The sequence below is a fragment of the Juglans microcarpa x Juglans regia genome, chromosome 2D, assembly GCF_004785595.1.
Source record: "Juglans microcarpa x Juglans regia isolate MS1-56 chromosome 2D, Jm3101_v1.0, whole genome shotgun sequence".
In the NCBI taxonomy this organism is placed as follows: Eukaryota; Viridiplantae; Streptophyta; class Magnoliopsida; order Fagales; family Juglandaceae; genus Juglans; species Juglans microcarpa x Juglans regia.
In genome coordinates this window covers 1,459,274-1,486,314 of record NC_054596.1, presented here as the reverse complement: position 1 = coordinate 1,486,314, position 27,041 = coordinate 1,459,274, and the positions used below count along the sequence as shown (strand labels likewise).

The 27,041-nt window shown below is 34.1% G+C and overlaps 2 protein-coding genes and 1 pseudogene across 4 annotated transcripts; 2 read left to right on the top strand and 1 right to left on the bottom strand.

Moving 5' to 3' along the window:
* Window positions 1-4,241: 4,241 nt before the first annotated feature.
* LOC121249699 lies at window positions 4,242-9,167 on the top strand (annotated as a pseudogene). Its single transcript, XR_005937628.1, has 5 exons — window positions 4,242-4,407; window positions 7,227-7,367; window positions 7,498-7,628; window positions 7,936-8,115; window positions 8,304-9,167. The product of XR_005937628.1 is annotated as a 12-oxophytodienoate reductase 1-like (transcript).
* Window positions 9,168-11,441: 2,274 nt separating this feature from the next.
* Window positions 11,442-14,682, top strand: LOC121249700 (12-oxophytodienoate reductase 2-like). The gene is made up of 5 exons (XM_041148457.1): window positions 11,442-11,592; window positions 12,390-12,530; window positions 12,662-12,792; window positions 13,035-13,211; window positions 13,894-14,682. The coding sequence occupies exons 1-5, from the start codon at window positions 11,522-11,524 to the stop codon at window positions 14,484-14,486; spliced, it is 1,113 nt and encodes a 370-aa protein (XP_041004391.1). The 5' UTR covers window positions 11,442-11,521; the 3' UTR covers window positions 14,487-14,682.
* A 736-nt stretch (window positions 14,683-15,418) lies between these two features.
* On the bottom strand, window positions 15,419-19,155 carry LOC121249698. 2 transcript variants are annotated; one of them, XM_041148456.1, is made up of 4 exons: window positions 18,693-19,155; window positions 17,552-18,168; window positions 16,618-17,133; window positions 15,419-15,762 (listed from the first exon to the last, which is right to left on the bottom strand). In XM_041148456.1, exons 1-4 carry the CDS (start codon window positions 18,934-18,936, stop codon window positions 15,736-15,738), a joined length of 1,404 nt encoding a protein of 467 aa, XP_041004390.1. In that variant the 5' UTR covers window positions 18,937-19,155; the 3' UTR covers window positions 15,419-15,735. The 2 variants fall into 2 exon arrangements, with proteins under 2 accessions (XP_041004390.1, XP_041004389.1); XM_041148455.1 differs by having other exon boundaries at window positions 15,419-15,706; window positions 18,693-19,153.
* Between the last annotated feature and the right edge of the window lie 7,886 nt (window positions 19,156-27,041).

Here is a 27,041-nt window from a genome sequence, read left to right as displayed (position 1 = left end):
GGATTTGGAAGTGGTGAACGCAGCATTGTCCTTCAGGCTTTTCTCTTTTCACCGATTCATTCATCACGTGCCTTTAGTTTAATAACTCTAGAGCAGTACCACTCTGCCGTCTCAGTAGCACTATTCATTTTAACGATTAATTTAAAATATTGTTTTTATTTTATTTCATATATTTTTTTATTTTAAAATATTTTTAAAAAATATAAAAAGAGAAATCAATATATTAAGAGTTATTTTTTTAACTATTAATTAAAAAAAATGTATGAAATGTTAAAATGAGGGTAAACAAAATAATAATTTTTATAACTTTAATTCCTACCATCAGTGGGCCGCTGGTAGAATGACACATGGACTCTTTTATCATAAAAGAGCATCCAATGGAGCTGTATGTTACAGCTACAACATATATTTTATAACTGAGATGGCCGACCATCTTATAATTGAAGTTAGAAAAAGAAAAAAAAAGAAAAAGAAAAGGTTGTTGGGGACTTTTTAGTTTGTTCTAATCATTTTATACAAAAGAAATATTTTATTATCAAGATATAAATTAGATTAGACATCACCTAAATGATAATATTTTATTTATAAGACTTAAATTTTAAATTTTATTGTTTAAATTAAATTATATTAGTTGTGTTATTTTCTCGGATTATATAAAAGAATAGAAGTTAATAATTAAAGAAACCCACTTCAACTTTTTTGGCTCCGTGATTCTTATTTCTTGCGATATACGACACCATTATTTTTAAAAAGATGATCAACTTGGTGGGTCCAATGGTGGGTGGGATTCTAGTAATTTCTGCCACATACATATTATATATATATATATATATATTTTTTTTTTTTTCTTAATTTTATATTCCCGTAGATCATAATAGAATCAAAACAGTTTTTTAATTTTATTCGTTGTCTGCAAAGTACAAACAAATAGACCCACATCGTATATATAAGCCGTTCCGATCATCCCAAAGGACTCCAAATTAGGAGAAGTCTACATGCAGTGTCGAGCGAGCAAGGAGAAAAGTAAGGACGAAGATAAGGTTGTGGAGCCCAAGCGGCATTATCTAGTTGCAGGTAAACACGTGTCGGTTATTTGCTGGGGGGCAACCGGCAACGTGTAGCGGGACCCTTCCATCTTCATGCATGTATGTATCTTTGGTTGACTGGAGTCACGAGACAGACTCGTAGTGGAGGCAAGTGGCAACCAATAATGGCATGTTTGGGCCTTGGCAAATGGGAAATTTTATACATTATGCTATTGCATCATTTTCATCACACGTAGAAGACGTATCACATTTATTATAATTAGATTATCTTTTATTATATGATAAAAAATATTGAATGGTACGACACATCTTATATTATGAGATGAAAATAAAATGAGAATATAATAAATAATATTACTATTATCGTGTTTTACGGGCCTAGGCAAATTCACGCCCCTAGTACCGTGATGTGAATTATTGAGAGCTCTTGATAGTGTTTTAGTACTATTGTACGGTGGCAGTTCATATGTTTATAACGGTAAATGAAAAATAGATACTATAAAAGTAAAAAAAGATGACACAAGATTTACGTAGTTCGGCAATATACTTACATCCACGAGAGTTTTGGAAGGGAAGTCTCTACTATAATATATTTCTATTTACAATCACTCATAGATCCTCATATCTCACTGTGTAGAAAAGGTTGGAACTCTTCCTATCTATCTCAAAAATCCCTCTTGATCCATTCATCTCAATATCTCTATTTCCTTAGTCTAAGAAGTTTTTTTTTTTTTTTTTTTTTTTAATGTTGTATGAGCATCTTCTTTTATAAGTTTGCCTAACCTCCTATTGTATATGTCAGCTTACCTTGAGTTGACAAATCTCTCTTGCGTGAACATTTTACCTTCTCTTCCTAATCTTATGACACTTTACCACCTTAATAACTCTCTTGTCCAATTCTTACTTCCCTTTAACATTTGTAACTTTCACGTTTCATTTATGTCCCTTCTTATCTCTTCTTGATCTCCTTTTTTATCCTTAATAATAACTTGGTGGGCTGAGCCCTAAGTTTATGTCCCATCTTATAATTGAAGTTAAGAAAAAAAAAAAAAAAGGTGTTGGAGACTTTTTAGTTTGTTCTAATCAGGTTAATTAAGAAGAGTTATTTTATTATCAATTAATAAAACAGACCGTTTATATAATTTAAATCATAATATTTTATTTATAAGATTTAAACTTAAATAATATTATATATAATAAAAAAATGCATAAATATTATGCAGTAATTTAAAAAAAAAATTGAGATTGAATATTAAAAAATTATTATTATTATATAAATTTTATATTTAATAATTTTTTCAAAATAATTATACAATATTGACATATTTACGATTGTAATTATTATTCATCTTATTCAAAAGAATTGTAGAATAGAAAGAAGTTAATAATTAAAGAGGCCCGCTTCAACTTTTTTAGCTCCGTGATTTTTGCTATATATACGATACCATTATTTTTTAATAAGATGATCAACTTGGTGGGTCCAATGGTGGCTGGGATTCTAGCAATTTCTGCCACATGCATATATATATTTTCTTAATTTTATATTCCCGTAGATCATAAAAGAATAAAAAACATCACAGAGGCTCCAAATTAGGAGAAGTCTGCATGCAGTCTCCATCGAATACGCAAGGAGAAAGGAGAAAAGTCTGGAGGAAGGAAGATAAGGTTGTGGAGCCCAAGCGGATTTATCTAGCTGTAGGTAACACGTGTCGGTTATTTGGTGGGGGTCAACCGGCAACGTCTAGGGGGACCCTTCCATCTTCATGTATGTATCTTTGATACCGAGTGAATTTCAAGTTAAGTTTTAAATATTTTTAAATATTTTTTTAACATCCTTAATTATTAAAAAAAATTAAAAAATATATAACTTTATTAATATTTACTTATTTAATTATTAAGTAAAATAAAAGATAAAAATAATTAAATAAAAAAATAATAGATAAATAATAATAGAGTAGTAATGTACTCATATTTGATTGACTGGAGTCACGGGTTATCGTCGGCAAGTGGCAACCAAAAATGGCATGTTTGGGCATAGGCAAATGGAAAATTTTATAAATTATATTATTATCTTATTTTTATCGTCACATGTATAAAATATATCATATTTATTATAATTAAATTATTTTTTATTATATTAAAAAATAATCTCATTATAATAAATAAATATGACATATTTTATATTATAAGATGACATTAAAATAAAAGTATAATGAATAACATTATTCTTTTTAATTACTTTATCTAATTATTAATTAAACACAACTATCAATATAATTTTTCTAAGATTTTTAAAAAATTATATTAAAAATAATTTTTTAATTTAATTTATTCATTTTTATAAATTTCAATATAATATTATTTTAAAACTAATTTTATTCAAATTTTTTTCTCATTTTTTAAAATTAAAAAAATATATTTATTTAACAAAATTATAAAATAATCTAACTATCCAAACATCTCCCAAGTCAACACACCCTTATCTCTGGACTTTTCTAGGTCTTTTGTTTTTGGTTGACATACATCCAATTAAAACGGTCTAAGTTCATGCGATGACGAATGAGGGGCTCCATTGCCAGTTTCTTTTCAACTATAATTTCTTTTTTTAATTCCTCCCACACTTGATAATATCATTATCACCCCTTCGATTCCATGTAATAACGTGGTTATTTAGTGCGTCACTGCATACGATGAATTTTTAATTAAAAAATAATTAATGATCATTGATCCCCGAGCTTGATCGGATCTCAGATCAATTAGATTACCATATCGTATCTTCTTTTTATTTTTTTATTTCTTCAATTAATGACTGACAACTAGGTCTAGTTTTTTTTTTAATGAGAAACCTGATATATGTTCTTTTTTATATATATTTTTACACGTGAAGAAATTAGAAAAAAAACCACCGAAAAAAAAAAAATAATAAATATACGTAGTGGGCGTGCACAGTGGTAGGGTCCACCCACGAGGTCATTATTATCCATCAAATCAATTACAGCACAAAAGAGGCCAAAGATAACGCAGCGACGTCACCGACAGTCGTTAGAACATTATATATGTATATTTATACAAAACAACAAAAAAAAAATAAGATCTTTTTTATTTATTGACCAATTGGATGCCAGATTTGTCGAAAAGAGCTGGGAAATAATTTTAATTTAACTGCCGTTTCTATATTTAAAACCGGGCTGGGACTGCCATTTTTATTCATCTCGCTTCTCTTTGTATTCAGGAAGAGACAGACGGAGCACACCCAATTGGAAGAAGAATATACCAATCTCAGTTCTTGCGAAATGGCTGAAGCTGCCACCATACCTCTTCTCACTCCTTACAAAATGGGGAAGTTCGATCTATCCCATAGGTATACTAATTACTACCCCTTGTAAAGTCTTTTTCTTTCTTTTGATCTGGTTATAATATACGATCTCTATTCTCAATATATATATATATGTTGATGGGCTTTGATTTTCGTGGTTGAAATCTTGTATTTAGGGAGTAGCTTTTTCTCCCGTAGCTCGCACTTTTGCAAGAAACTTCGTTGTGGAAATCCCAGCGTTTGCCGTAACATATCAGACACAGTAACGGCATACACTTGTTCAGTTATATTAATTGGTTCTAGTTTCATGGCGGCGTAGGCTTTTATATTATAATGAGCCAGCATCAATTAGAACTAGAGTGAGTATTTTACTTTCCTTTTTGGTTAGAAGAAGAGAAAACCTACGTACAGTACTCGTTTTGTGCATATATGTAATGACCACAGAGAAAGAAACCAAAACATCAGAGTATAATATGAAGATAAGAACAAACAAAGAGTTCAAAACGTGAACTATAGATCTGATAAGTTGTGGGAGAACTGGTTTGGTTAGCATAAGTTTATCATTTGAATTTCTGTTGTTATCCAGTAGAGAGTGGTGTTCGACAGAGTGTGTCAGTTGAGCTGTATCTTCTACAATCTTATCTAAAGCTTACTTATCTTTAACATCTCCCGGCAAATTGATGTTCGGAGAGACAATTAGGGGTGTAAAAAAAAAAAAAAAAAACAAGTGAACCGGTAAGCCGGACCAGACTGTACCGGACCTAACCCATCTAGTTTGGTTCGGTCCGGTACTGGTTTTATTTTTCTTAAAATTGGTCAAAATTGGTCCAGTTTCGGTTTTTCTTTTTCTAAAATCGGATCGGACTGAACCAGACCTGTTCATATATATATATTATAATTTTTTATATTGTATATAATTTAATATTAAATTTTAAAACCTTATATCACTATTGTCTATAATATAATATATCACTATAGTTTATAATATAATTATAATATACTATAATATATTATCATTATAGTATTATATATTATAATATATATTATATAATATATAATATAGTATATTAAAACTGAAAAATTAGACTGAATAGGATCGGAACCGATAAAATCGGAAGTACCGGTTTAGAAGAGTAACCGGTGCATAATCGATTATTGAAAATGCAAAATCGGTGTATACCGGTTCGGTCTCAAATTTTGTCCAAAATGGATCGATTACACCCCTAGAGTCAACCATCAATTTGTCACGTAATAATTGGAAGCGAGAGGAAGATAATGCTTTGGTAAAAATATGAGCCAACTGATTAGTGTTGGAAATGTTGCACAATTGGATATTTTTATTGAGTACCTTCTCACGAACAAAATGAAAGTGCACTTCTATATGCTTGATACGGGCGTGAAACACTAGATTAGTGGCTAGTGTAAGAGCACCAAAGTGGCTGGGCATGATTAATTCACGTAGCAACATACAAAGGTAATAGATTTCGGCTGTGACAAAGGCTAGGGCACGATACTTGACCTCGTTACTAGATCGAGACACCACGGGCTGCTTCTTTGAAGACCAAGAAATAAGGGAATTATCGTAGTAGATAGCATAACCTGTTATAGACATTTTGTAATTAGGATCTCCAACCCAATCAGAGTCATAGAAAGCATTAAGAGTGTGTGAACCTGATGTAAACTAGAGACCATGGTCTGGTGTCCCTTTAAAGGTAGCTCAAGATGCCCTTTGCCGCTGTCCAATGCACTGTAGTAGGATAGTGCAAGGCTTGACAAAGTTGGTTGACTGGATAAGCTATTTCAGGCATAGTTAAGGTGCAATATTATAGAGCACCAATAACTTGGCGGTAAACATTAGGTTCAGGGAGTGGATCACCATCTGAGAGAGAGAATTTGGAGCCCAAGACACATGGGGCTGAGTATGGCTTAGCACCAAGCATACGTATATTTATAAGCAGGTATGTAATGTACTTAGTCTGTCGTAGATGCAGCCCAGAAGCAGAGCAAGATGCCTCAGCACCAAGAGTTTCACCAAGGTCCTTTAAGGGAAACAGTTTGTAGTTTATTGATTAGAGAGGGGATTGCATTATTGTTGTTACCAGTAACTAAGATATTGCCAACATATACCAAAACATACAAAGTGATGTCTTGATGCTTGAAGGTAAAGAGTCAAGAGTCAAGAGTCAACAAGTGAGTCTAGAAAACCACGATCTTATATGACGGAGAGAGACAGTTGAACCAAGCTTGTGGGGCTTGTTTAAGACCATAGAGGGCTTTGTGTAGGTCGGGGAGGATCCACAAAGCCTCTAGGTTGCTCCGTATACACTGCATCTTCTAATATATCATGTAAAAATACATTAGAGACATCTAATACTGCGGCTCTCCATGCAGCCGACTGTGGTAAAACCCATCCTTTTAAGCGGCTCTATCTTAGGCTTTTGGCCTAGAGACAACTGGATTGGATATTTTGGTCAGTTTCTGTTTTTTTTTTTTTTTTTTTTTTTTTTTTTTTTTTTTTTTTTTTTTTTTTTTTTTTTTTTTTTTTTTTCGGTTCTCTATACTTTATTAGCATTGTAAAATGTAATTGGAGGATTATTGAAATTCTGGACAGTGTTCGAATATGTTACTCACAAGGAAATGACGTTATATTAATTAGTACGTACTTCTGTTTTTTCCTAAAATTTTATTAGCGAGTTCCAATTTTGGGATACGCGGGTGAAGTCATGGGAGTTGTCCTTAAATCATAATTGTCGCTCGATTGTTTAGAACAGTTTTCTGCTTGGATTTTGTGTTGCAGAGCGTGCTATACATATAAGAAATGGAGGGAATTATTAGTTAACGTATAATTTTCTTCCTATTTTCAGAGTAGTGTTGTCACCATTAACCCGACAGAGATCTTTTGGCAATATTCCTCAGCCGCATGCTATCTTATACTATACTCAGAGAACCTCCAAAGGCGGTCTTCTGATAGCTGAAGGCACTGTAATCTCCAGAACTGCTCTGGGGTAATTCTAATTATTACATTTGCAAAACTCTCTTTGATCCACACTTGAAGGGCATTTTCCATTTTGAGGATTTCCTTAATTTCTTGCCTTGAAAGTTTCTGACTCCGTAGGCTTGTTTGGTGTTGTAAAGGTATCCGGACACACCTGGCATATGGACGGAAGAGCAGGTTGAAGCATGGAAACCCATTGTAGATGCCGTTCATGCCAAAGGTGGAGTCTTCTTTTGTCAACTTTGGCATGTGGGGAGGGTCTCAAATGAAGGTTTGTTTTTGGAAATGACCTCCTTTATTTCCTTCTCTTCTAACCCTGAATAATTGGTCTCTGCATTTTTTCTTCCCAATGGAGACCAGAGTTTAATTTAACGTTAACTCCTATGCTTTAGACGACAAAAAACTTGTACTAAAGAATTCATGATGAGTAAAGCATTGTATGCCAATCTATATATATAGCTTGAGTGGTTACCATTTTCTTTTTCTACTCTTGTTATGGACACACTGGTGTTGAACATCAAGGCTAATTGTTATTATTATTATTATATTATTTTTTCATTTCATGCCGTGGCCTGCAGAAATACAGCCAAATGGACAACCTCCAGTTTCTTCTACTGACAAAGGTATCAACGCCAAACCAACTCCAGCTGCTGGATTTGGTCTCTCACACTACTCTCCTCCAAGGAGGCTAAGGACAGATGAAATTCCTCAAATTGTCGAGGAGTTTAGGGTTGCCGCAAGGAATGCTATTAAAGCTGGTATGCTAATTATTTTGTGAGAAATCAAAATCATTCCTGGGTTTATGCAAGATAAATGATATTTGACTGGTCAAACTACTCGAGCGTAGGTTCTGACGGAAATGAGATTATTATCCCTTTCTAGATTCTCTGTTTTCTAATGTAGAAAATGGCCTTTTTAACATTGGTGCATATTCTCTCATATATAGGATTTGATGGAGTTGAAATCCATGGGGCTATGGTTACATTCTTGAACAGTTTATGAAAGACCAAGTGAATGATAGAACAGATGAATATGGTGGATCTCTTGAAAATCGATGTCGATTAACTCTGGAAGTAGTCGAAGCTGTTGCCAATGAGGTAGGAGCAGATAAGGTTGGAATAAGGCTTAGTCCTTTTGCAGACAATATGGAATGTGGAGACTCAAATCCACAAGCATTGGGCCTTTACATGGCTAAATCCCTGAATAAATATGGAATTCTTTATTTGCACATGGTTGAGCCAAGGAGGGCTAGTGATGAAGTAGAAACTGAATCATCTCCCAGTCTTCTGCCAATGAGAAAGGCTTTCAAGGGTACTTTTCTTGTTAATGGCGGTTTTGACAGGGAATCAGGAAACCAGGCCATTGCTGAAAATCGTGCAGATCTTGTTGTCTATGGTCGTTTGTTTTTGGCCAATCCAGATTTGCCTCGAAGATTTGAACTCAATGCCCCTCTCAACAAGTATAATCGAGAAACATTCTACATCCCGGAGCCTGTTATTGGTTATACCGATTATCCTTTCCTTGAAGACACTCATGCATAGGTTTATAATGAAGAGAGGAGGGAGATTTAGAGTATCCGGAATAACCCCTCCTTAGTAATCCCTATGTTTTATCTTTGGTGTGGTTTCTTATTGTATTGTACAAGAGCGTTTGATGGCATGACTATTCATAAATCTTGGGACTTTGCAATTAAGGCGCAATGGGTCATGCACTTCTTGGTGTTTGATCTCACATGCATGCCTTGCTACAAATAAATTGAGTTGTAATTCTGCACTTGGTATATATTTCAAGCCATGATTGTTTAGCATTAGCATCAGTTCACATATCTTCTGAAAGTAACTACCTTAATCAACTTGTTAATGAATTCGTGGGATCTTGTCTTATGGTTGCTAGCTACGTTGTCTTACTAAGTATTTTTTTATTTCTTTATTGTTAATACAAACGACCCAATTCATTCTTTCTATGGTATCGATAATGCTGACGGTGATATAATCAACTTTTATATTGGATTCACCAATCGTGTAATATAATTACGAATCGGCCCATTTCATATGACATTATTTCTTCTCTCTTCAACGCAGGCATCATTGAATGCAATAGAGATTCATGTCTTCAATGAATAAATAATCCAATTCGGAGGAATATATGTTAAGTCACGTTGTATAATTGAAAAATTATACACTATCCAGGAAATTTCGAGGGATGAGGTCTATCTTTATTTTGATTGAACCGTCCAATATGATTAAAGAATGAATAATGTTAGATTCCAACCATTTATTTATTTTTTAATCAATTTATAGCGTGATTTGACCATTTCCCATCTAAGTTTTGTATAATTTTTATAGAAAACTTTGACACGTATCTATTTTTATAGCTCTTTTTTTTTTTTTTTTTAATCTACCATTTTTGGGGTTTAGTTAATACTGTTAATAGAGTTGGACTTTGATGCCATAGCCTTCCAACTTGTTTGACAACCAGTTTATAACCAGGTAAAAATATGTTGGATGTGGCAATCTCTTGTGGTTTTAACCCCTCTCTCCCTCTCTAAATTTTTTTTTATTTTTTCTGTATTCAGATCTGGATCCTAACAAAGAGCCACTGAGTTTTAAATACAAGAATACAAGCAAAGAACATGCTACTGATTTATAATTTATATATTGTAATTTTGTATTTTATAATATAATGTATAAATACCAAATAATATAATATATACTGAATTGCATTGTGTTGCATGCATTTTAAATATTGTATTTATTTTTCTTAGATGCATTTAGTAATTAGTTGTTTCTAACTTTAGCTATTTATTTTTTATTTTTTATATTTCTTACATAAAATTTAGCTTTCCATTTTGATAGATTTTTATTATTATGGACAATGTTCAACATACTTCTTGAAAATATTTATTTTATAAAATTAAACTAATAGAGTTTGAATGCTATATCAATATTTATTTTATGAAAAAATGTTCATAACATGTAGGCTTTTATGAATGATAAAAAGAAAGAAAAAAGGGGCTCAACTCAAAATCCGGATTCATCCAAATTTCAACTTAGATCTGATCTGAACTAACTCGATCTAGGTTTCGGTCCGAATTTAAAACCCTAGTTTCAGTCTGAATATATCTAAATTTTCAAGTCGAAACCGAATAAACAATCTTAGGTGGAGCTGTACGTCGACCGAAGGGAACCACATATGCACCCACCCCCAGCAGCTTGCAACTACCACATTTTGTTTTTTTGGTTTTTTATTTTTAAAGGTTTTTTATCTTTTATTTTTAAATATAAGATGTTCAGTGACTTCACAGAACAGACTGTCAAGATAAGGTTTCTTTATATGTATTTTTTTTAGGAGTGCTACCGAAATAAGAAAAAGGTCATATAAAATAATTTCGTGATTTAATATGATTTATTAAATATATTTTATAATAAAAATAATTTTACAATATGATGAATTACATAAGTTATATCAATTTATATACTTATTTTTATATAATCTCTTTATGAAAAAAGTATTTTTTATTTTTTTTATGAGTTATTTTATTCAATAGTCATATAATACACACTTGTTTTTATTTTTTATATTTTTATTTTTTTCTTCAATAAATATATGGTGTAGCTTGTATAAATACGTGATACTGAAAATTTTTTTAATACTTAAATCCTATAAAAAAAATTATTATGCTATTAATTAAATTAAATGACACGATTTTCCATTGTCAAAGGGATGCAGCCAGCTGTGTGCTTATAATTGGAACAGAGGACTAGAAGACTGATTGCTACTGGTATTTGTTTTTTTTTTTTTTTTATGAAAAATGATAATTGTAACGATGAATGTGTAAATATTGTATAATTATTTTTAAAAAAATAAATATATATATGATTTATAAGAAAAAAAAATTAATTTTTTTATAATAAATTTTATTTTTTTTAAAACGATTAGACGACTATCCATGTAGGATTACTTTTGTTTTTTTTTTGGTTTTTTGGTGATAAAATATCAGGTAGTGTTGTATAAAATGTGGTTCACATTTCTCTATCCTTATCCATTTGTCGTCGTGCGTTTTTTTTCAACACGCTTCTCTTTGAAATCAGGAACAGAATTGAAAAGCAGAGTAGAAGCACGCAAGTGATAGAAGTCGAAAGAATACGAATACAATCATTGAAAATGGCTGATGAAACCCCCGACATTCCTCTTCTTACTCCTTACAAGATGGGGAAGTTCAGTCTATCCCATAGGTACGCACCTTGCAATTTTTTGTTTGCTTCTACGAGGATCAAAATTCTCAAAGAGTATGAGTTTACTGTTAAATTTCACGAGCAAAGAAGGTGCTTGTGAAAAGTTTCCTGCTTTTGTTCCTTGTTCTAGTAGGTAATCATTTAAAACCAACATTGGCCCTGACTCGAGCCCAAATATTTGCAAAACTGTGCATAACAATGATATGAGTGGTGAATAGCGGATGATAGAGAAAATAGTGAATACTGGATTCGCTAAACTTGAAGCATTTGCGACGTGGAAATGATGAAGAAGAAATCATTATCTGTCAAGGACCTAGAGGATCTTTTAGCTTCCTCTCCCCATCTCCGATACTGCAATTTCTTGAAATGTATCTGTTGTAACATGACCATCTAGTCTTCCTTCAATATGAACTAAATCCACGAAAAACTGACTGTAGATAATATCAATTATCCTTTCACTCTTTGCTTTCTCTCATGTATATTTATCTTACTCGCCAGGAAAAGACATTACATCACAACAAACCTTTAATTTTTTATATTTGAGAAATCCACAGGCGAAATCTTGAAGCTGTCCTCATTTCTGCCGTCATCAATTTAAGAACGGATTTTCTTTTTTAGTATCATGTGTTGCTTGCCTTTATTCTATTGATCAAGTGTGCTATAATAACGAATTTTAAAGAGGGTTAATCATATTATTCTCCCCTTGCTTGCTATGTGCAGTAGGTGTGTGATCCTCAAAGCGGTTTAGAAAGATGTTGCTTGATTTAGTTAGTTAATCGTTAGCTTTCTATTTTCAGGGTAGTTTTGGCACCATTGACCAGAAGCAGATCTTTTGGCAATGTTCCTCAGCCACATGCTATCTTGTACTATTCTCAGAGAACCTCCAAAGGGGGCCTTCTAATTGCTGAAGCCACTGGAGTTTCCAACACTGCTCAGGGGTAATCTTGACTACAGTAGTTTGTCAAGTTCTTTCTATACTTGAAGGACAGTTTCCCTTTGGAGAATTCCCTTTCTTGCTTGGAAAATCTTATGACTCCTTAGGTTTCTCTGGTATTATAATTTTGTTAAGGTACCCAGAAACACCTGGTATATGGACGAAAGAGCAAGTTGAAGCATGGAAACCCATCGTTGATGCTGTTCATGCCAAAGGTGGAATCTTCTTTTGTCAAATTTGGCACGTGGGGAGGCTTTCAAATCGAGGTTTGTCTTCTTGGCTAGACCTTGTTTATTTGCTTCTTCAAATAGTGGACATATTTCTCTTTTGAGCTTTTGGATAGAACATCCTGTTTAAGTACTTATAACAGATCATTACTGTTGTTTTTGTACTTCCTTTACGTGGTTTGTTATTGATTTATTTTCAGAGTCGTAATGGACAGTCCGGTATTAAACTTGAAGACTCATTGCTGATTTGGCTATTCATTTTTCTTTCCTCTTGCCTAAAGATTTTCAGCCAAATGGACAAGCTCCAATTTCTTCTACTGACAAGCCTTTGAGTCCACAACTTCAATCAAGTGCAATTGATGTTGCACATTTGACTCCCTCAAGGCGGCTAAGGACTGATGAGATTCCTCAAATTGTTGATGATTTTAGGCTTGCCGCAAAGAATGCTATTGAAGCTGGTAAGTTCAATTTTCCTGGGTTTGGTTGAGATAGATGATATTCGATTGGTCAAATCTAAGAGAGTAAAAGAAACACACTGGAGAAAGAAAAGCCGATATCATGCTGAATTAATTTTGCAGATCATACTGCTATTACCGGTAGAGGGGTAAAACTTTTTTTTTTTTTTTAATCTATTACTAATTATCTGGTCCTCTTCAAAATGACCTTTTTTTTTTTTTTAAAAAATTTTTATAAGCAATCTTTTTTTTTAGGTGAAGGAAAGAAAATCATAAATCAAATAAGCTATGCTGGCTTCTACCTGAAAAAGGTAAGTACTGTTGTTGTGGAACTACTAGAAAAAGAACAGACTCTTGAGGCAAATTCATTAAACAAGTTAAAAAATTTATCAATCATACCTTAGTGTTCTAAAATAAAGGCCTGTGTGGGCAAAGCGTTTGTTTAATTAAACCCATCACCCATCATATCTTTTTTCAATTTGTAGTGGAAGGAAATGTGAAAGACAGCTGCATTTTGGAGACACAAGTTAATATACAAATCGTAATCTTCCTTATATGACTGAAATGAGTTTATTGCTCGCTCCATTCTTTTTTATTCCTTATTTCTTCAATATAGAACATAGTCTTTAACTTCCCTACTTAATTGTTCCCTTTGTGCAAATGATATTGTTTGTCTTATACCTAGGTTTTGACGGAGTCGAGATCCATGGGGCTCATGGTTACCTAATTGACCAGTTCACGAAAGATCAAGTGAATGATCGAACCGACCAATATGGCGGATCCCTTGAAAATCGTTTTCGATTTGCTTTGGAAATAGTGGAAGCTGTTGCCAATGAGATAGGAGCAGATAAGGTTGGAATAAAGTTAGATCCTTTTGGAGACTATATGGAATCTGGAGACTCAAATCCAGAAGCATTGGGTCTTTACATGGCTGAATCCTTAAACAAATATGGAATTCTTTATTGCCACATGGTTGAGCCAAGAATTAACCCGGCTTTAGAAAAACGTGAAACTCCCCATAGTCTTCTTCCAATGAGAAAGGCTTTTAGGGGTACTTTTCTTGTCGTTGGGGGTTATGACAGGGAAGAAGGGAATAATGCGATTGCTGAAAACCGTGCAGATCTTGTTGTCTACGGTCGTCAGTTTTTGGCCAATCCAGATTTGCCTCGGAGATTTAAGCTTAATGCTCCTCTCAACAAATACAACAGAGATACATTCTATACCCCAGATCCGGTTGTTGGTTATACTGATTATCCATTTCTTGAGGACACTTCCTAGATTTGTAAAATCCTTTGTGTTTCTGTTTTTGGTCGACTTTAATTTTCTACTGGACGTGTGACGAAAACATATACATAGATTTTAATAATCCAGAAGGCATAAGGGTCACACGCTCATCGGTGCTGATCTGCAAACATGCTTGACTAGCAAGTTGTTTGAAATGTAGTTTGGCAATGACAAGGAATGATTGTTTTAGAATGAGAGCACCAAATTATCAGATTGCAAATCCTTTGTAAAATTAACAAGCACACATTGCTCAATGGGTTAGTTACAAGGAACTCAATCAACTTTTAGGGTGGGTACAAAAGCCCAAACTCGTAGTGTACCTATTCCTTTACTGCGTAGGATGCAGGCTTATCTTTTCACTTTCATTCTTGTTCCTCAAGCCTCGTTTCTAAGGATTTAGATTTCTACGGCAGAGTATCCAAGTTTGACATGCATCTCTGCATGACAATCTGGGCACAACAAAGCACCACATCCATGGTCTGGATGATGTTCCTGTTCAAGCAGTGAACAATGGAGGGGAAGGGAACTGGAATTTCTCGGCTTAATTACCAAAGCAGCATGTCCTCCAAACTGGCATGACCCAGTAGCTCTCTGATTAAAAAAAAAGGGAGTGGCATCCATTGAAACGATGACTTGCAGAGAAGTAAAGATAAATGTCATCTTCATAAAAAGATCAAATCCTTTATATTTGGAGATAAATACACTTTCAAACTACTAGGGATTTTATACTCTGCACCTTGAGCAATAAAAACCGATACACAATATCTTCAAATTACAAAAAATTGAAGATTCAGCCAGTGTTGCATCACCTATTTCTCACCCATCCTAACAGTTCGAATTAAATGATTAAAAAATGTTAATTTTTCATAGTTTGAGAATGCAATGTGTTAGTTTTGATACTTCGAGATGCAAAACCCCAAATAGTTGAAGGCAAATGTACTGTTCTTAACTTCTTATGTCTGCAGAAAGTAAGAGAATAACATTTACATTTAAAGAAAGTTTTTTGTTTATTCTTTGCAAGATTGAAAAGTGTACATGCTGTGAAACTATCAATAAAAACTAACAGAAGTGCTAGTAACATCTTCTGGAACCAACACATCAAAATCACTGACGGTCCATTCTGCAGTCACCCCTGGCCCTGAGCGGCTAACATAGATTTCTGTGCCCACATTAATTGAAGACCATACACGCCTTGCCGGTTTTGTTCCTGGATCCTGTGCAAAATATAATAACATGGCTCCCATCAGTGCCCTATAATTATAAGGCCCGTCTTGAAGCACAGTAATAAAAAAACTCGAGAACATCAGTCAAGTCCAAAGAAAAGTAGATGAAATGCAAAAGGTTTCTGCAGTGAACTAGGGAAACAATTGTTTCGAGTTACAATGGGATGTGATGTCCAATGGAAAAGGTTGAAAAATCAGAAGCAGTAATGTTGTTTTACCCTCTTCGCTAGCTAATACCATTTTAGCATCATTCAACTAGGTTCGTGCTTACTACATGATTTTGGGAGAGAAATCAACAGAACAGGAGGAAGCATACCAAAAATTTGCTCGATGACTCAATGCCATTGTATCAGAATCAACATACCATGATTACCATCCAGCAGCAATAAAACACAAGATCCATCGAAGTTAAAGTTATGGTAAAGATGAACATCCATGAAATGTTTCAGAATAGTTTAAATTAGAAAAAAAATCCATCATTCCTATGGTTTTCGAGGCAAGTTTTTGGGGGCCCTATCCAATAGATCACCTCAAAGACCACCTAAACGAAGCAGTCACCCTCTATAAATTTGGTTGATGCAGAATACTTATTGCTAGGTAAGTAACTTTGAACATATGTAAACAATTTGTTTCTGCAGAGACAACAATTAATATTGCCAATAAGCAGGAGATTGCGTATCACTAATAGTTTATAAGGTTTGGAGTCTTGAAATCCTTAGCAAGATTTGAGCATTTTACTAATAAATAGCATTTGTTTCAGTAACCACTCGAGAAGCATCACCCGTGTAAAAACCATAAAGATTTGAGTTCTCCTAACTCCTGGTCAGAGGGGATAAGACCCATCCAACCTTGCTAAAAGGGAGCGCACATTATATAAAAGTTAATAAAAACAACATAATTACCTGGTAGAAGTATAACCGACCAGAGAGAGCACCCACATCAAGCACCCAAGTCCTCGAGTCTCCAACCCATCCATCTCCTTTCTTTAAGGGATAACCATGCACAGCCCATTCAGGATGTGGAAGAATTTGCACCAGTTCCTGTGCCTGTGGGTTGCTATATGGGTCACAGATATCATATGGTTCCTCCAGATAGTTGGCATTTCCTGGGCTGCAGTAGAGATGATAAGCAGAATACGGAAACCGAGATGTCTCATTTCTATGTATCCTCTCACCAGTAGGATTAACATGGTAAGGTGGGCAGGAGACGAGGTTATCTGGGCGGCACCAGCTTGTAGTAGCTGGATTTATTATCATTTCGCTGTATCTAGTCACATCTGTCAGAACATCACCATCACAAGGGTCTCCATTGTTCTTCCAGCAGCTTCCTATATCGAGGAGATAAAATTGACTGTTGGGCCCTCCACCACGTTTAACATCAAGTGTCAGCTTGACCTTAAAGTTTGGAGATTCTAGCCGCTGATAAAACACACCTCAAACACAGTTAATGAACCATAAAAATATAAATAACTAGCAAAAAAAACTATACCAGACTCCAAAAATTTTTAATTATAAAAACACTGGGCATCTAGCCAACCCTAATCAGTCTGATTAAGGCTTGGTTGAGCATATAAGAGAGAGCATCTAAGTTTCAGGAGTTACTCTCTGGTTTCTATAGACTTTGTTTTTTTTTTTTTTTTTCAACTTTTTTTATCATGGTTACTATAGACTTTGTATAACATTGATATAATGAATATAATCTACTCAAAATTTGTCAACTCAAATGCCATTCTAATTTCTCTCAAGGGGTGATCAGCAAGCATTCGTGTGTGGAGACAATGTGTTCAGCAACAAATTTTAATTGCTCGCGAGGAAGAAGTAAAGCGAAGGAAGAAACCTTTCTTATGATTCCACGACTACCATAGTGATAACCGCCATTAAATCCTTCAGTTGCATCTGCACGTAGATACAACATAAGCCAAGGATACTTTGAAGATGTTGTTAATATCTGCGAGAAAATCCAACTTCCGGTGCTCAAATTCTTCTGCCATGTGACGGAGAAGTAGGAGTTCTTCCCTATACCTTCACCCAGATCAGCATCAAGGTCATACGTTCCATAAAATCCTCCTAGTAAAGACTCTATTTGGTCCCCAGAAGAAACCAATCTTGAGTAGTTATGGTATACAAGTGGCTGATTCATACATCCTTCACCAAAACATGGAAAATTTCTGCCAGTTATGATTTTACTGACATTCTTTCCATTCTCAGGACAAAAGGTGGTGTTCTTATCAAAGTTTCCATTCTTGAGCATAATCATCCAGAAGTGCCACGGATCTGAGGAATCCTGCACCTCACAAAGAGAACCGAGATACAGTTCCTTTTCCATAGCAAACAGGTTAGGGTCCATGTATGGCTCAAATCCTTTTATAGGAAACTTATCACCAGTCCCCAAGCTGTTGTCTGATTCATTCACTTTGTGATGTACTTCGCATTTTGTGGTGAGGCCCAAGGAATCTGATTATTGAAACATAAAAGTAACACGAACCATTTAAAAAGGACAGAAATAAAGCAGATGATTACATCCAATTACATATTACATAATCTGATCTAGCTAAATTAGGATAGATTCTTTGCAATGTTCATCTATAATGAAGGTGATTGAGATGTAAAGCTAAGATGGCTTATGTCATTGCAATACTGGGGCTAATTACATAAATTTGGTACACTTGGGGTACGGCCAGAATTTCTTTATGGTTACTATGGAACAATCCTAACGACTTTTTTTTTTTTTTTTTGGTTCCAAAAATACAAGCAAAGACTGCAGCAGCCTATTTTACTTGGAGAGCGCCATAAGACAATAGAAACTAACCATCGTTCCACTGATCATGATACTCCACCAGCTACAAGGGTTTCCACACACATGAAAACCCTGTTCGAAGTGAGAATCTAAATTTAAACATGAAAATTAAGTAGCCATTATTGTATCGAAGTATCCATGTAAATATTAAAAAAAAAAAATGGAACGAGTAGCGGCATACCCATGATCAACGGGCAGTACAAGTCGGCACAATCCGCCAACCTGGGGCTTCCCATGTGTGGGGCTTCCATCCCAACTTCATTGCAAAAGTTCCAAGCTTCCAGTGCAACTCTCACATTTGGGTTCTTCATTCCTGGGTCTCCAATCGCTGATATATACTTATCTGAAGCGTTGGCCACATGATAAGCCAAATTCAAAAGAAATACTATTCGAGAAAGAAGTGGCCAGTAGGAAGTAGAAGCCATGGTGTTCTGCAAAGACGATGAATTAGAGCATCACAGCATGAGGTTGTTGGGGGAGGAAAATGGTGGAGTCCGTATAACACACGCGCCGTGGATGTGTGTGTGAGGATAAGGGATAGCGGAGGTGGGTCTCGTTTAGTTTCGCGAAATCCATGGTTAATTTGGGGGCGGAGAGAGTTTGCTTGGAAGCAAAGTCGACGTGTGGGGGAAGAACTGAGAGCAAAGTTGATGTGGGGACACCCCAAGAATATGATTGATTACTGTTACAATAATGCAAACACCCGGGCTTCAAATAAAATATGGGCTGCAGCTCAATCGGAATCAGTAGCCCAATCAAACACAGACTTAGGGCTGGCCCGAAAGGCATTGCTTAGAGGCCCAATAATACGAAATCATTGTAAAGGTAAAAATCATGATATTCATAATTTTTTTTAATTATTATTATTTGAGTTTTACTTTACATATATAAGTCGGTGGGTTAAGACATTACTTATAACAAGGTCTATTATAATTTTATAAAAATTAAAATACTAATATTTTTTTAGTATAGTTGACGTGAAAAACTTCCAACCAACGATTTTATTATCTCATATCTCTTACTGTGTTATTTATCGCGAATAAAATCTATTTAAATGAGAGCTTTTATTAGCTAATAATATCGGTTTGCTTATATTTTATTCCGTACTCATTCGGAAAAATTATATTATATGTTAAGTCGGTATTTTAGTTTAGATGCACTTTGATCTGCTCTCTGATTTTGGGGGCTGATTAATGAAAAAAAAGCATTTGTTGTTAATAAATAAATAAAAAAGGTCAGTATTTTAATTTTTAATTGGCATAACAAATAATATATATAGTCCTTAATTACTTATATATGCAAGAGCAAAACTTCAATAATCCATTTACTAAAGTTCAAGATACATATGCATGCTGCAGTACTTGCCTAACTTTTTTAGGCATACAGTACCTTTTATATATATGTCATGTATGTATGTACGTACGGGTCGAGATGATCAGACAAAAGCAAAAAATCATATAATTGAGGGGCCATAACTTTATTGTTTGGAGTTTTGGGGTGGAAGCTGGTATTAATTTGTGAAAAAAATAAAGAAACTTCATGATATTTTGTTTATTCATATATCATGAGAGCACTAGTTTTTAGTTTAGTGGCCCCTTTGGTAATAAGCAGAAAAATGAAGAAATATGTTTCTTTGTTTTTTGACAATATCCCATGCACGTACGAATATGTTTGGAATGTGATGCTGATTGGTTAAACATATCGCATTAATCTAAAAGTATAAATTAATTAGAGAATCTCTCAGATTTGATTGGCTATAATCGTCCTTAATTAATTAATTAATGTATTCTCTGATGAGTATATATAATTAATATATAATATTATATATATATATATGAATGTTTAGCCAGATCGATGGTTTGGGAATCTGAATTATTTGAAAAATGGCGTGCTAGCTTTAGCTAAATTGATTCCAATTACACTCTAATTTATTAAGTACCCGCGCATATATATATATATATTTATATATATATATATATATATAAGAACAGGAAAAAAAAAAAAAAAAAAAAAAGATAATCATAATCCGTTTGGTTTGATCTTGTGTGCGGTTCATATGGATTCCACACCACTCGTACATGGATTTATATATATATATATATATATATATATATATATATATATATATATATATATAAGAATTTTAAGCTAATTTATAGGAGTACTGGCATTTAAGACAATTTATAAGCTGGTCATGCAGTACGTACTGATGAGACTTACGTATCAGCAGCTTAGTATTTAGATGATAAACTAATTTTAATTCATTTCAATTTATTATTATAATTTTTTTAAATTTAAAAATAAAATATAATAAATAATTTAACTTTTTTAAATTTCAAAATAATAATAATATTTTATCATCTTAACTCAAATCAATTCAACTCAACTCAATTTAATTTTAATGCCCTTTTCGCAGTGTGCACTAATTTTCGTCCATCAACGTCCAACATGATTAATCTGATCTTTGAAAAGAATCAAACCTGGCAATTGCAACTTCTTTTAAGCATACGCCATACATGACTCACCACGTTTGTGCCCTCATTCCCCGTTAATCTTTCGATGATCAAATGGTACGTACGTACTGGATCGATCCATGGAGAAAAAGTTATAACGACTAATTAATTAAATTAGCAGTATCCGTTTTAATTTTCTTGGTCAAATATTATTAATTAGGTCATGATAATTTAAAGGTTGCTTTATTTATTTGTGGGTTCATGCATATATTCTACTAAACTACAACTTATAATTAATTGACACGTTGTGGCGGGGGGCTGCATGCACGTTCAACAAAGTAAGTAGTACTACTGTTTCTCCTTAATTCCTCAACTGATGATCTTTCGATCACGCTAGCTAGACGACATGTGAGCAATGTTTTTGTGCTGTACTAAGTGGGTTCGATGCCAGATCATTAGTCAGAGTAGTCATTAGCCAGGTATTATGTATTTATGGTCAAATCCTGAAAGGAATCGATTAAATTAATTAAATAGGGGTGGCCTGGGGATGTAAAAGATTAAAGAGATCAATTAATTCTCTGGTCATTGAGATTAATAACCTATATATATATATATATATATATATATATATCAAGTCTAAAGCTGCTAGCCATCATGAATTAATGAAACTCGAACCACTTCACCAGCATCGACTAGAATAATTACATTAAAGCCGTCAAAGGAAGTATAGTACTCAATCAGAATCATCAGGTCATCCAACATCGAGAGCTAGACAGACCACTAAAACTAGCAAAACCAAGGAAGACTATCTTAAAATTGCCTTATTCGAACAGCTCAGAAGTTTGAAGAGATCCTGTCTCATGTGAAAATTAATAAGAATCCCATAGGCATGGGCCTGCATGCAGTTCCCTAGCTTAAATATTAGCTGGCTCGTTAATTAGTACTAGTGATCTCAAATCAAATTCGTCCAACCATCCATCAATATTATTCATGGGCCATATTCTATTGACTTTCTAATTAAAAACATTAATATATATTGACTCGATGTTCATGATGATCTACAGCATATATATTAAGTGCATGGAAACAAGCTAGCTACAGCTAGCGGCCGGCTAGCTTCGTAATTATTATTTAACTAATTAATTGAAACCTAACATGAATTAATACATTATCCTAGTGGTAGTACTGTGCATGCATATATGCATTATATCATGGCCTAGCTGTGATCATCACCATAATATATATATACACATGGTGCTTTACATATGATCATCATGTGATGCTAGATCTCTAGTTTTTGCAGCAGCTAATTAATCTTAACAAAAAGTACTACTACACCATGAAACATCAAATTATAGACGTAAATTCTACAAAAATACATGCATGTATATGAGTATATATATATATATATATGGAAAAAGCTACTTTGCCTCCCCACTTTCCCCACTCTATTTGACCGCTAGTCAATTTTTTTTTTTTTTTTTTACTTAGTGATTAAAGAAGTGATTTTAAGTGTATTAGTGTATTTTTTTTAAATATTTAAATGTATTAAAAAAATGTGAAAAGAAAAAAAAACTTGTTGGGGCGGCATAGTAGCCACACCCTATATATATTGATCTGATAAAATTAAAATATTATATATATTGTTGAACTTGTTGAAATGAAATCTCAATTGTATATGATTTCCAGATCAGACTATGCCTCCAAGATTGCCAAGAACATTCACATAAGATTAAAAACAAATAACAAAGCAGTAAAGAACACCAGTGATTTACGTGGTTCGATCCTATTGATCTACATCAACGACAAGAACATCTAGGAGCTTTCTGTTTTATTGATCAAGATTAGAATATTCAGTATCAAGATTACAAGATATCACCCTCTCCTCACTTTCTCTCAAGTGACTCTCTCGAGGTCTCTCTTTGTTTGTCCCTAATATTTCACCAAGTTACAATGCAAGTTTTATCACAATCTCACACTTACAAATGAACTACAGAAGGTCTTATATAGTTTATGAAATGCATAACAGAATGACTTCAGTTCTCCACCTCAGCAGATAGAGGATCGTATGACTGTAGCCTTTCCTTCATTTGACATGTGTAAGGATCTCAATGATTGACATTTCTCATAACAAATCTCCACCTTGACAAGCATTTAGTCCTTGTAAGGTGTCTTCTTCCTCCTAAATGTTCCTGCATGTTCCCCCTAGTGGGTACTTAACAACAATCCATATTGATCAAGTTTAGGCAGTGTTTAAACTTGGTTGTTGTTAAAGATTTAGTCATTATATCAGAGGGGTTGTCTTTAGTGAGAATTTTTTCAACCCCAATCTCTCCAGCAGATATGGTGTCCCTCATGAAATGAAGCTTGACATCTATATGTTTAGATATCTCATGATAGACATTATTTTTGGCAAGATGTATAATACTTTGATTATCACAGTGAACTGTGACATTGCCTTTATAAATGTCCAATTCATGAGAAATCTCCTTTAGCCATATAATCTCCTTTATTGCCTCAGCCATTGCTATATATTCAGCCTTAGTTGTTGATAGGGCTACCACTGACTGTAAGTTAAACTTCCAACCGACAGCCCCTCCAAAATAAGTAAACACAAAGTCAATTAGTGATTTCCTTGTGTCTAAATTTTCAGTATAATCTAAATCAACAAAGCTTTGGAGATCAGAACCTATTTGCACATTTTCACCAAATTTTCGTCCTAAGCACTTTGTACCAGATAAGTATTGGAATACATTTTTTGAGAGCATGCCCATGTGATTTTCCTATATTGCTCATAAATCTGCTTACAATGCTGGTTAAATCTGGCATAAAGCAGACCATTGCATACATGATGCTACCAACCATGATGGCATATGGAATTTTATTTATAAATTCTTTTTCCTCATTAGTTTCTGATACTTGAGTGACTGACAATTTAGAATGCGGCCCAATAGGAGTGCTAACTGGTTTTACTTGGTTCATCTCAAATATGTTGAGAACTTTGAAAATATATGACTTTTGAGATAAGTACATAAGCTTTTTATTTCTTTCTCTTTTTATCCTCATTTCTAGAATTCTCTTAGCTAGACCCAATTCCTTCATTTTAAATTCTGACTTAAGCATGCATTTGACTTGGTCAATTTGAATTCTGTCCTTACATGCCACAAACATGTCATCCACATATAACAGTAGGTATATTGGATTTTCATTGACTTGCTTGTAGTATACACAGCTATCATAATTGCTTTTATTGAAACCAGTGTGAATCATGTGGTAGTCAAATCTTTTATACCACTGTCTTGGAGACTGTTTAAGTCCATATAGTGATTTCTTTTATAAACACACTTGAGTCCTTGTGGATTCAGTATAGAAGCCTTTAGGTGGTTGCATGTATAGAACTTCTCAAGTTCATCATGCAATAAAGTTGTCTTGACATCCAATTGTTCCAAATGCATGTATTGGTAAGCTAGATAAGAGAGTATAAGTCTTATGGAGCTGTGTTTAACTACAAGAGAGAAGATTTCATTATAATACACTCTTTCCTTCTGTGTAAATACCTTAGCAACTAACCTAGCTTTGTACCTAGGTAGTTCAACCCTTGAGATACCATCCTTTCTTTTATAGATCCACTTAGACCCAATTAGTTTGTAATTTTCTGGTTTGGAAACCATTTTTCATGTTTTATTCTTGTTTAAAGATTTCATTTCCTCTTGCATTGCTAGCATCCATTTGTCTGCCTCTTTGCTAGCCATGGCTTCCTTAAAGATTTTAGATTCCATTTCAATTACTTCCTCAGCAACAGTAAGAGCAAAAGCAGGAACCTCAACCTGCCCATACCTCTGTGGAGGTTTTATTACTCTTCTTTCCCTGTCTCAAGTTAATTGGTAAGTGTTTTCTCCACCTTGCCTTCTAACCTTTGAACTTGAGTCCTTAGTTTTACTAAACTGAGTTTCATGATCACAAGGTGAGTCTATTGACTGCTTCGCTTCAAGTTCAGTAGTGACAGGTAATTGTTCATGACTCTTTCCTGCCATTTGCTTTTCATTAAAGGTTACATCCCTACTAATAATACATTCTGCTTTCCAGATTCATTTATCCACAATTTTATCCTTTTACCTCTTCTGGATATCCAACAAAAATGCACTTAAGTGCACGTGGTTCCAACTTATCAATTTTTAAGTGTGCATAGGCTATACATCTAAAAAGTCTTAAGTGATCATATCCTGAAGGTTTTCTTGACCAGATTTCTTGTGGAGTTTTGAGGTTTAACGCTGAGAAAGGGCACCTATTAATTAGGTTCACAGTAGTAGCAGCAGCTTCAGCCCAAAAGGTTTTTGATAAACCTGATGTGACCAACATGCATCTCACCCTTTCTAAAATGTTCTATTCATTCTCTCAGCTAGACCATTTTGTTGAGGGTGTTTCCCTAACAGTTTTATGCCTAGCTAACCCTTCCCTCTTACAGAATTCATTAAACTCATTAGACAAATACTTTAGGCCATTATCTGTCCCTAATCTCTTAATTTTTCTGTCAACCTGATTTTTTACTTAGTTTTTTCATTCTTTGAATTTAGCAATGATATCACTTTTATTTTTCAGAATGTATAACCATACATTCCTTAAGTAGTCATAAATAAAAGTCAGAAAATACCTTGCACCCCCATGTGACATTACCTTTGTAGGTCCCCGTAGGTATGAATGGATGTAATCCAAAATCTGCTTGATTTGATGAGTAGCAGTTTTGAAGCTAACTCTTGTTGATTTCCCAAGTATGCAGTCCTCACAGAAAGGTAACTCTCCAAGATTCTCATCTTTCAGTAAGCCTTGTTTCTTGAGCTCTTGAAGACCTTGTTGACTAACATGTCTCAGCCTTCTATGCTATAAAAGGACCTTGTCTTCCATCTTCCTTTGGACTGAATATGCCTTACCAAGGACTGTCATGCCAACCAATGTGTAGAGACAATTTTTTATTACTCCCTTCATGATAGTAAGTGATCCATTTGCAACCTTTAAGATTCCAGATTCTTATTTAAAGGTGCAACCAGATTGATCTAGCATTCCTAGAGAAATTAAGTTTATCTTCAACTCAGGTATATACCTCACTTCTCTGAGTAACATTTCCATACCATCATGCATCTTCAACCTTACTGACTCTATTCCCAGAATCTTGCAGGATTTGTTGTTGCCAAGAATCACATGTCCTCAATCGAGATCAGTGAAAGTCTCAAACCATGATATGGAAGGACACATGTGGAATGAACAACCTGAGTCCATGATTCATTCATTTTTAGAGTCCACTTTTGAAACATTAAGAACTTGTGCACTTTCATATCCATCCAGAGCAACAGCTACATTTCTTTCCTCCTTAGATTTGTTTCCAATTCTTTGCTTCGTTTCTGGACAGCCTCTTTTGAAATGTCCCTCTTTGTGGCAGGCAAAACATTCAAATTTTTGTCCTCTCGATTTTGATCTTGTTTTGTTGTTCTTCCCTTTGTGATTTCTCTTATTTGGCCTGCCCCTTACATTTAACCATTCTCCAGTTTTTGTTTTGTCATCACTTTTATTTTGTAACTCTCTTGAATGCAAAACAGACTGAACTTCTTCAAGTGACAGACTTTCTCTTACATACATCACAATTTCTTTAAGGTTTGCATAGGAGGAATCTAAGGAATTCAGTAATAGAATTGCTTGATCATCGTCCTCTATTGTTATGTCTATGTTTGAAAGATCCAAAATGATCTTATTAAACTCATCGAGGTATTCTTCCATAGCCATACCTGGAGTCATCTTGAATGTGTAGGGCCTTGTCTTCTTATGGAGTCTGTTTGCCAGAGATTTTGTCATATATAAGTTATCTAGTTTTAACCAAACTCTAGCTGCAGTATCTTCTTGAGCAACTTCCCTCAAGACTTTGTCTCAAAGAGAAAGGATGATGATACTGTGAGCCTTTTGCAGAACTTGTGCCTTCTCATTTTCTAATAAATAACTCATTTTCTTTTCTCCAAGAAGTGCATCTTAAAGTCCTTGTTGAACCAGTAGTGCCTTCATCTTGATTCTCCATAGGCTAAAGTCATTCT